General features: G+C 63.5%; 2 protein-coding genes across 2 annotated transcripts; one reads left to right on the top strand and one right to left on the bottom strand.

Annotated features, from left to right (window-relative positions):
- Nucleotides 1-252: 252 nt before the first annotated feature.
- On the top strand, nucleotides 253-2,406 carry EMIHUDRAFT_250495 (hypothetical protein; the record flags this gene model as incomplete). Its single annotated transcript, XM_005756986.1, has 3 exons — nucleotides 253-478; nucleotides 1,548-1,660; nucleotides 1,744-2,406. The coding sequence occupies 3 exons, from the start codon at nucleotides 253-255 to the stop codon at nucleotides 2,404-2,406; spliced, it is 1,002 nt and encodes a 333-aa protein (XP_005757043.1).
- Nucleotides 2,407-7,110: 4,704 nt separating this feature from the next.
- On the bottom strand, nucleotides 7,111-10,387 carry EMIHUDRAFT_250492 (hypothetical protein; the record flags this gene model as incomplete). The annotated part of the gene is made up of 2 exons (XM_005756985.1): nucleotides 7,111-7,152; nucleotides 10,241-10,387. 2 exons carry the CDS (start codon nucleotides 10,385-10,387, stop codon nucleotides 7,111-7,113), a joined length of 189 nt encoding a protein of 62 aa, XP_005757042.1.
- Nucleotides 10,388-10,770: the final 383 nt, after the last annotated feature.

Here is a 10,770-nt window from a genome sequence, read left to right as displayed (position 1 = left end):
TCCTCGAGCGTGGCGAGGGTCTGCTCGAGCAGCTGCATGTAGTACGGGTCCTGCTCGAGGTCCTGCGACTCGTCGCGGAACTCGGTGAAGAAGGCCTTGGCCGCGCGGCGGAACTGCTTCGCGTCGACGGTGGTGCCCCAGATCTTGGCCGACGGCCCGTCGCCGCCGGTGCCGCTGCCGTCGTCGGGGTCGGTGCCAGTGCCGCGGCCAACCGAGCTGGGCGGGTTGGAGCGGCCGAGGCTGTTTGGCGTGATGCGCGACCGCTGCGACCGCTGCGATCCCAGCAGGCTCAGCGGAGAGGCGCGCGAGCCGGGCGTGCCTCCAGCGTGCGGCGTGACGAGCGGCGACGAGCGGAGCGTCGATTGGCCAGCCTGCGGGCCGGCCGGCGTGTTGGCCACGTCGGACGACTGCAGCGGGGAGCTCGCCGAGCGACGCGAGCTGCCGGAGGCGGAGAGGGCGAGGGGCGATGAGCTCATCGGTGCTTCGGGCGCGAAGAGGCGTGACAGATTTCCCGCGCCTTGGCAGCTGTAAGAATTTTACGACAAAACTCCGTCGCACAACACCGCACGGGCGAGTGGCCAGAGCCCATCCTCACCAGCCCTGCCCCGCAGCGCGGCCGCTCGCCAAGCCCCGTCGATGAGTGGTCAGATGGTTAGTGCCCGAGAGCGAGGGGTCCGGGGGGGAGCACAAACATAGGACGCCCAGCCTTGCCCTCGTGCCGCCGAGTGCATATCCTATGCGAGAGAGATCCCCTGTGCCCTGTGCCCAGCCCTCTCCGCGCGGCGATGCGCCCTCCCCCCTCGCTTTTGCAAAATCCTGCAAAGGTGGGGACGTGTCTGTCCTCGACCCAGCCCTAGCTTGGGATGTCCGTTGTATTTATTTATTTATACACTGTGGGAGTCCACCGCGCACCGCGCTGCGAGCCTGTCGTGTCCCTTGTCAGGAGCAGGAGAGCCCCACCTGTCCCCCTGATCGTTCTTCCAAAATCCTGCTCGTGCAGGTGGGGACCCTGTCCTCGTCCCATCCCTCGTTTGGCGTGTCTGTTTTCTTTCTTTCTTTCTTTTTTACACTGGGCACGGGACTGGCGCGCACTAGCTGTAAGAAACGCGCGACTTCGCGGAGTGCCATGCTCCCATCGCGCTCCCCGCTCCCGTTCCCCTGTGTCCCTGATCGTCCTTACAAGATCCTGCTCGTGCAGGTGGGGACCCTGTCCTTCTCCCACCCCTCGTTTGGCGTGCCCGTGTTATTTATTTATTTATCCCATCGCTCCGTTGGCTGGTGTCTTTCTCTTTCTTCTTTTCTTTCTTTCTCCTTCTCCCGGAGGTTCCCTGCTTGTTTCCATTACCCGTGCGGCTCCTTTTCTTTCTTTCCCACAGTACTAGAAAGAAAGAAAGAAAGAAATGCTGAGGAAAGGAGGGAAAGAAAGAAAGAAAACAAACAACTCGAGGGAGGACGGCAAAGGAGGGATCGGCGCGCGGCGAATTCTTTATCTACGATTCCGAAACGGAGAGGGTTCGCACACACACACAGCTCGATGCTGTTCCCAGCAGCCGGCCTCGTCGCGATCGCTACTGCCGGCCTCATCGCGGTCGGGCACCACGTTACCCAACGCTTCTTCCTCGCGCTGGGCCTCGGTTGGATACGGCGGAGAAATTATGCGGTGAGGCGTCCTCAATCTCTGCGCCAGTGCTACACTTTCGCTCAGTGCTACACTTTCGCTCCACCCGAGCCTCGTGCACGCAGGTGTCGCGGGACTACTGGGAGAGCCGCTACTCGGGCCGCACCTGCTGGTCACTGCGACCCCACGAGCAGGCATTCCACCTGGCGACGGCTCACCCGGCCTTGCTGCTCGTGGCGATGCTCTGGCTGTGTGCGCCGTCGCTGGTCGACACTGTCGAGCCGGGTGCGCTTCCGGTGAGCAGCCTGCAGGGCGGGTCGCCGCCTGGCCTGCCCTTCCTGGGAGTATTTCACGTCGCTGGGCTGGGCTCCCCGCTGATGCTTTACGACACCTCGCACTGCTCGTGGGATGAAGGGACGCGCATCGCCCGCTGCCCGCTCAAAGGTGCCGCAGTCGCGTGGTCTGGAGCCACGGGCGGGGCCGGCGGGCTCTCCTCAGAGAGCGGGCTGGCTGCCCTAGCGGCATCGCTGAGCACGAACCTCCTCTCCCTCGCCACCGCTCTCCTCCAGCCCTCGCTCGTCTTCCGCTTCGAGCCATCGCGGCGCAGCGCCTCGGTGACGGCCGAGGCGCTCGGCCTCTCGGCGCCGACCGCCTCGCTGCTCACCTCCCACCGTGGCGGCGTGTGGCGCTGGGAAGGCCGGGAGATGGTGCCCCTCATGACCAAGGCGGGCAGGCGCAACCGCGGCAACCTCAACAAGCTCGCCGCCGCCGCTCGCGCCGCACAGTGACGCTTTGAAAGTGCTCTCGGCAGCCAAGCGCGTGAACACGGCGAGAGTGGCAAGCGTTGCCGTCCGCCCGCAGGCACGTCCGGGCTGACGGGCGTGTTGATTTTGGAGAGAGATTCTTAGAAGCTCTCTCTCTTGATTTTGGGGGGAAGAGAGAGATTTTTATGTATGTAAAAGAGGGATCGCGAATGTTGGACGGAGGGTGGACGCGTCCAGGGGGGGGTCAGGGCGAATGGGCTGCCCTCGAATCACGGTCACGTCGGCGAGGACAGCGACGGCGTCGTTGGTGGAGCGCAGGGGCGAGGGCGTCGACCGACGGGCGGCGCACCAGGAGCCCTCGCTGGCGCGGGAGGTCACGGAACGACGGGTCGAGCCCCTCCGCCAATCGCGGCGGCGGTCGAGACGGTGAGCGGCTGACGTCCTCGCGGGCGTGGCGGAGTACGGCCGACACTACGTGCTGCGGCAGCCCGCGGAGTTGCAGGAGGCGCATCGGAGCGGCTGCGCTTGGACGCGACGGCGAGGCCCTGGCCGGGCACGCTGTCGTCGAGACAGGCACGCTGGTCGAGATACCAGCGGCGAGGCGATACCAGCGGCGAGGCGAGCGACGGCGAGAAGAGCGACGGCGAGGCTGGGGACGCGCTGCCGTCCAGCGCGACCGACGTAGAGAGTGAGTGTGTACGTAGAGAGTGAGGTACGTGGGTGGCGCATATGCCTTATTACAGTCAGCATGCCGTACTAACCTATAGCAGTGAGTGTCACACGCGTATAGTGCCATGCAGCGACCACCGCCTCAGCAAGACCTTCAGACGCCGTGGAATCCATGGCGCGCGTAGCTATGAAAGGGACCGCGGCCGCGGAACCGGCGGCGGACGGGGCTGGTGCGCAAGCGCCGGCCACCGTCGTCGCGTCGTGCTGCCGGGGATGCGCAGCGGTACCATCACAGAAATGTGCGTAGCGCCACCGCACGCCGAGTCCACCCGCCGCGGCAGAACTATGTACCAAAAGGAGGGCTACACGACGCCCTCTACGCTACTGCCGGCGTATTTTATTTTGGCTAGCTGTGGCACAGGCCAAACCCCGGACTGCGGTGCGTGTGGCGGCGGCGAGCTGATGAGCGGAGCAAGCAGGCAGGGTGTTTAGGTGGAAGTGACGGTTAAAGTCGCGTAGATTATACGGATTTACGGATCGACCCCCCTCCCTCCCCGTCCCCCGTGACCCGGCCGTGAGACGCGCATCCGGGAATCAAGTTAAGGATAAGGTTCCCCGCTGCCACTTTCGGGGGGCGCAAACCCTGTCCGGCCCCTAGGACCCCAGGCAAGGCCCAGGTGTGGCCTAGGGCATCAGAAGGGACCAAGAGGAGTCCAGTCTGAGCCATAGAGCCCATGTCTTCGCCCCCGAAGGTCGCGTTCAAATGCCCGGAACGGACGTTACAGTGGTGTCCGGCCGGCGCGATCACCGAGCTGTGAGTGACGCTCAGTCAGGGAAGCCGGTTGAGGTGCTGGTTTCTTTGCCCAGGGCTCTACGAGGAATGGGACATGGGGACCAGTCAGTCGGCGCCGCGTGGCGGCGCCTCGTTGAGTCCGCAGTGAAACATCATCGTCACATTACAGCGGGCGACGATCGAGGGGTCCCGTACCATGCGGAATCGACCCTATCCGGTGCTCAAGTGCTCAAGCGGGAGGCGACCTTGAATTAACTCTCCTCGCGGCGCGGATGGACGGACGCGGAAATTGGGAACCATGCTGATATCGCGGGCGTGGCGGTTGAGCGCTCAGCAAAACAGTAGAAACATTCGTTGCAACAGTCCAGCGCGGAGGATAGATTTTGACTTCGACAAGGTCTTCCAGCAGCAGCTTTCCGAGGACCAGGCCTCCAACACAAAGAACCCCGAGCGAAAGCTCAAGATGAGCCTCGCGCAAATGGAAGACCTCATGTTGCAGCTCAAAGCTAGCCCAAACAACGATGCGCTGGTCGGTAAGTACAAGCAGGCCCGACGTGAGGCGCTCACACAGCGGCACAACATAGTCATCGCGCGCTACGAAAACATAATGGCTAGCCAATAGAGATAAGTAGTCCCGAGTTGCGAGTAGTCCCGCGAGGTGTGAATTTGGCCGCCCAGTTAAAAAGAAAGAAAACAGACAACCCAAGGGAGGGATGGGAGGACTGAAGAAAACACAGAGGCAGAGATTTTGAGAGAGATTTTTAGCAATACCAAACGACAACTCTAACACTCACACGTCATTTGGGGCCTGGAGCCCTGTTCACGCGCGCGCGAGACGTGCAGACAGGGTTGCCAGGTGAGAGCGAATGGCGCGGTTCACGCCTCGCACAACAGAGAGAGAGATGCGCTCTGCATGGTGGGACATAAAAGAAAGCGAGTACCTGGGCGAGTAGGCCGTGCGGTCGACGCTGCCGCGCGCGACTTTGCGCGCGAGGCGGCGCAGCTTGAGAACAGCGGTGGGCGAGAAGCCGCCGCCGAACGTCTCGTTTTGAGATTTTGTGTTGAGGTATGTGGCATTTTGGCTCATTTTATTCACTTCTCAATCTCCCGTAGCGCATCTGTTCTTTTGCTCCCAAATTGCACCCGTCGCTGTAATAGGGGGTGGTGCCTCGTGGTGGAGTGAGTGGGAAGGAGGGAGAAGAAAAGAGCTAAAAAGAAAACTTTTGAGCTGGGTGTGCCGCCGCGCGGCGCTCGCGCGGCGGCGGTGTGTGTGTGTGTGTGTGTGTGTGTGTGTGTGTGTGTGGTGGTGGTGGTGGCGGTGTGTGTGTGTGTGTGTGTGTGTGGGGGGGGGGGGGGGGGGCTCGGGGGCGCGCTGGCAGAGGCTTGGTCATCGGCTCGTCGGGGTTGGGGAAGGGGAGGGGGGATGGGCGGTCGGCGAAGGGGTCGCAGCAACAGGGCGTACGGGGTAGCCGTCACTTTCCTGCCTCAAAAGGGCGGGGCTGTCCCGGAAAGTGAGAAACGCCGGGCAGCGTGGCGCATTACTGAACCCTCCCATACGTGTTCGTGGCTCCTCCTTTGCTGTCCCATCTCCTCATCTCTTTCCCGCCTGGGCGGGGCGGGGGCCGGGGGGGCGGGCGCGGGTGCTGGGTGCGGTGCGGTGCGTGCAATCGTGTGTTTGACGTCATGTTGTGTGTGCCTTCGCTTTTTAACAACGAAGTCTAGCTCAAAAGAAAACGCAAAGCATCGGCTCGAGATGGTCTCCCACCGCATCGGCGCCCGCCTGTCTGGCCTCTCGCCAGAGCAGCTCGTCGCCTTCATCGACGAGCAGGCGCCCCTCTGGAGCGCCGCCGCAATGCGTGTGGCGGAGGAGCACGCCGCACGGCTCGTGGAGCAGCCCGAGTGGGTGCTCTCCGAGGTCCTCCTCTCGCCGGACCTCGCCCCGCACATCCTCGCCCAGCTGCCGACCACGGAGCACGCCATCAAGGGGACGTGCCGCGCGTGGCGCCGCGGCTGGAAGGAGACGCTGAAGAAGCGCGAGAGGCCGCGCCTGGTCGTGATCGGCGGCGAAGACAGCAACTACGAGTTCATTAACTCGCTGGAGCGGTACGACCCGTCCACAGACGAGTGGGAGGAGGAGGCTGTGGCGCCGTCAGCAACGGCACGAACGCATGTCGGCACGGCGGTGCTCGACGGCAAGCTGTACGCTGTGGGCGGATTCGATGGTGGCTACCTAAGCTCGGTCGAGCGGTACGATCCGGCTGCCAATGCGTGGGAGGCGGTGGCGCCGATGGCGGAGGAGCGGGACGCGCTCGCTGTGACGGTGCTCGACGGCAAGCTGTACGCGGTGGGCGGCCAGAGTGAGGACACCGCAACTTCCGACCTGGTGGAGCGGTACGACTTTGCTACGCAGTCGTGGGAGTCGGTGGTGCCGATGACAACACCACGCGAGAATCACGGCGTGGCAGTGCTCGACGGCCAGGTCTATGCTGTTGGCGGGTACAGCGACGGCGTCGGCCGCCTCAGCTCGGTGGAGCGGTACGATCCCGCAGCGAACGCGTGGGAGGCGGTGGCGCCGATGGCGGAGGCGCGGAGCGCTGTCGGCGTGGCGGTGCTCGACGGCAAGCTGTACGCTGTGGGCGGGTACGGCGATGACCGCCTCAGCTCGGTCGAGCGGTACGACCCCGCTACGAATGCGTGGGAGGCGGTGGCGCCGATGGCGACGGCACGGGACTCTCACGCCGTGGCGGTGCTCGACGGCAAGCTGTACGCCGTGGGAGGCCACAACGACGACGGCATCAGCTCGGTCGAGCGGTACGACCCGGCGCTGGAGGTATGGGAGGCGGTGGCTCCAATGGGGAGGGCACGGGCCTCTCCAGGCGTCGCCTTGCTGTAGCCGACGGGGCGTCGGACAGCCGCGACCAGATCAGTGATCATCAGGTCAAATGGCCGGATGAGGAGACGTCCCTTTCATGCCTCATCCCGGAAAGCCCTAAGCCGGGCGGCGTGACGCAGATCTTGCTCACGAGTCCATACTGTCTGTTAGGAGGTTTTGGAGCCCCTAAACCGTCATAATAGCCGCACGTTTGCCCTCGCCGTGCCTTGCCATCTCCGAGCCGCGCCCCCTCCTTCAGTTTTAAGGCGAATCGGGTGCCGAACTCGGCGTCGACAGCTTTGGCTCGACATCTTTACCATTTTGGCGAGAAACGCATAAGCCGCCCCAGCGAAATGGCCGATACGGCCGAAATCGGAGGTGGCGCCGGGGCGGCTTATGCGCTCAGCGGGGTCGTATGTTTGAGCCGGATATCGACCTGTGTCCCGAGGGGAAGGTATTGAACTTCCTTAAAACGAGAGGGCGAGCCCGAGTTCACGGTTCCAGCTCCCTCGGGGAGACACGCCGACTCTTGGAGGCCTTGCAACCAGAGGAGCCGGCCTCCATTGGTCATCTGATTAGCGGCTATGCCGCGCTGAGTGCTGAGGGAGGGTGTATAGAGGATGTAGAGTGTAGAGCGCTGTAGAGCTGTAGAGCTGTAGAGCGCTCTGGAGCGCTGTAGAGCTGTAGAGCTCTACATCGGGCGCGGGACGAACTGCGTGCGTTGTAGAGCGATGTAGAGCGCGATTTTGCTGTAGAGTTTGTTGTAGAGGCTCTACAGCAAAACCGCGGGAAGGCAGTGACTCAAAGAGGTCGAGCCGCGCTAATGGGTAACCAACAAAACGAAACAAGAAATCACGACTCTCACAGTGATTTGGGCTCGGCAGCTTGTTAGCCCTCAGCCGAAGCTGGGGCCGGTCCCGTAGCCGAGAGAGCCCGCGCCGATGAGTTCGACGCGGTCGGGGGGCCTTGCGGAGAGGCCAGCGAGATGGCGATCGCTGTACTTCATGGTGTCATCAAGTGACTGGCTGACTCGCCAGAGGTCGATACTCTGGACGACCCATAGGATGCCACGAATGCCTGAAGGAGAGGGAGGCGAGGCCAGAGGCAGGCTCAGCTGCTCTCGGGTGATCCCGCTTTGGTGGCTGACTGAAGGACCCGATGGTCCTGTCACATTCGTGTTCCGAGTCGTGGGGGTAGAAGAATTAGAATCTTGATTTTGGTGTGTGTGTGAGAGAGATTTTTAGCAATACCAAACAACTCTAACACTCACACGTCATTTGGGGCCTGGAGCCCTGTTCACGCGCGCGCGAGACGTGCAGACAGGGTTGCCAGGTGAGAGCGAATGGCGCGGTTCACGCCTCGCACAACAGAGAGAGAGATGCGCTCTGCATGGTGGGACATAAAAGAAAGCGAGTACGCGGGCGAGTAGGCCGTGCGGTCGACGCTGCCGCGCGCGGCTTTGCGCGCGAGGCGGCGCAGCTTGAGAACGGCGGTGGGCGAGAAGCCGCCGCCGAACGTCTCGTGGAGCAGCAGGTTGAAGTTGTTGCGCTTGACAAAGATCGCGTCGTGGTAGAAACCGCGATGCGCCTTGACGTAGCCGTGGCCGTTCTTGTGGTCGAAGGGTTGGCCGGGCTGCCCGCGCGCCTTGCAGCCCATGTTTAGGCGGCGGGCCTTCTCTTCGGTGTTGCCGAAGGCGTAGGAGTGGCCAACGGAGGCGGGCGTGCCGCCGCTCGAGGCGTTGCCAACGCCCGCCGAGGAGGTCTTGAGGAGGGGCGTCCAGAGCTTGACTTCATTCACCTCATCGCATCCTCCCGGGCCAGCGTGGGGTTCCGCGAGGTCGACCTTGTACCCCTCGTTGTACTGCCGGGTGAGCTCTGGTTTCTCCTTGTCGCCGTGCACGACCGGCGCGTTGGCCGGGGCGCGCATCGCGTCCGCCCAGGCGGCGAGGACGCCGTCGTGGGGCCGCCGGTGGTGGGCCTTGTTGTAAAGGTAGTCGCCGAAGAAATCGACTGGCATGCCCCGCTCGAGCGCGACCCGAAGGGTGGGAAGCGCCACGGAGAGCCAAAGGCCGAGCTTCCGCTGGAGCTCGTCCTGGAGGGCGTCGGAGGAGAGGGCGGTGGCGTACGTGCCGTCGACACGGACATCGAGGGCTTTGCCGGCGAAAGGCGTTGAGGCGGAGACGAAGCGCGAGGCTTCGCGGTTGTTGACGGCGCTGTCTCCGAGGGACGGGTTGTTCTTGACGTGCACGTCCCGCGCCTTGTTACTTGACGAGCTCTTGGTGCGCGAACCAGTCCTTGTGATTCTTGATGGCAGCGAGCGCCCGCGGCCGCGGGTACGTGGATTTGCAAGTGCCATTGAGAATCGCGTCGGTAGCTGGAAGGGACTCGGGCTCGGGGAGCGGGACGCTCTTGGGGTAGAACTCAGTCAGGTAGCCGCCGCGGACGGTGTAGTACTTGGTTTTGTCGCGGGCGGCGCGCTTCTCGCACACCTCCTTCCAGTCCGAGAGGGCGGACTCGTAGGTGGCGATGGCTGCGGCGATGGTGGGGTACTTGGACGCACCTCCCTCGTCGAGGGCGAAGTCGGGGTTGTGGGCGACGAGGGTGCGCCAGTTCTTGAGGAGCGACATGGAGAAGTCGCTGTCGGCTCGCGTGAAGGCGGTGTCGATGTTGCACCCGCCCATCTCGGTCGGCAGCTGCGCCTGGAGCCACGCGAGGTCGCGGAGCGCCTGGGGCGAGGCGTCGGCGCGAGCAATGCTCTCAAAGGACTTGCGGATGCGGTTGTGCGCAAACTCGAGAGCGTCGCACGCGACATTGGGCGGCGTGATGCCGGCAATGTACTTGGTCTTTGCGCAGGCAATCCGTTGGACGAGGTTGAGGCGGAGCTGCGAGGTGTTGGTGACGCAGTCAGTGTCGACGATCGTGTCGATGACGTCGAGCGGCGCGAGCTTCTTCCTGAGGTGCGCGGTGAGCTCCTTCTTGCAGGCTTCCGGGTCGCCAAAGAAGGTGCCGACGGCCTTGAAGCATTGTTTTTGTTGTTTGGTGTGTGGGTCTCACATTCCGACGAGAGAGAGAGAGATTTAGCAATGCATGCTAGAATACATGTAGCAAAAGAGAATAAAATGGTTTAAGATATGTTCACTACGGACATAACCTATGTTTTCTTGTCTCGACCACCCAAGACAGCTTGGAGAGCTCCCGGTAACGCTACATTTCGTAACGATGGTCGCTAAACGACAGCTATTGGCCATCTGCCTCCTGCAGCCTTTGTTGGGGCGGAATGCGCGGGGTTTTCGGCGCGATGCCTCCGGCTAGTACACGGTACTGCTCTGCCGCAAACTCTCCTGCGCTCGCGTGACGTGTGGGGCGCACGCACTGCGCTCGAAAGTCGCGATTTGGCAATAGGCGCTCGAGCCGGCGCGCAGTGGAGGGGGCGCCGCGCAGGGGGACCGGGGGGGTACGAGAGGGGGCGTGGGTCGGGCGCGCACCGGCCGGCTCCGGGAGCGGCCGTCACGTCGAAGAGGGGACCTGGTGCTGCTCGAATGACGACGCATGCCGCTCTGCTGCGCCGCCGATAGCCCCTCTTCCGAGCCGGCGCGTGGCGGCGAGCCGCGGCCAGTATCGCTGGTGCGGTGGAGGCGGCAGCTTGCATCGGCCGGCAGCGGGTGCGGCCATCACGTCGATGAGGGGGGGTTGTCGGCGACTCGTGTGGCTCGAGGCCTACGCTGCGCCGCCCAAGCCCTACTGCCGATCCAGCGCCTGGCGTTTGGGGCGAGCCGCGGTCGTCGTCGCTGATGGTATATGGCGGCGGCGGCGGCGGCTCGCCCTTCCCTCCGGCCGCAATTCCGATCCCGCCGCGCTCGCGGGAGGTGGCGCGCCCACCGCGGCACGGCCGTGGCTGCGCATACACCTTATGCCCTTTCTCCTCAACGGCTATCCGTGCTTGCTGTGCCCCTGCGTGGTGTGTTTCAAGTTCTTACAACCCAAGGTGATAGAGGGCAAAAAGATCGATTGCGCTCTTGCCGATCCGCACCTACCTAGGCTCTTGGGTGGCGCGC

The sequence above is a fragment of the Emiliania huxleyi genome (assembly GCF_000372725.1).
Source record: "Emiliania huxleyi CCMP1516 unplaced genomic scaffold EMIHUscaffold_933, whole genome shotgun sequence".
In the NCBI taxonomy this organism is placed as follows: domain Eukaryota; phylum Haptophyta; order Isochrysidales; family Noelaerhabdaceae; genus Emiliania; species Emiliania huxleyi.
This window is presented reverse-complemented; position numbering and strand designations above follow the sequence as displayed.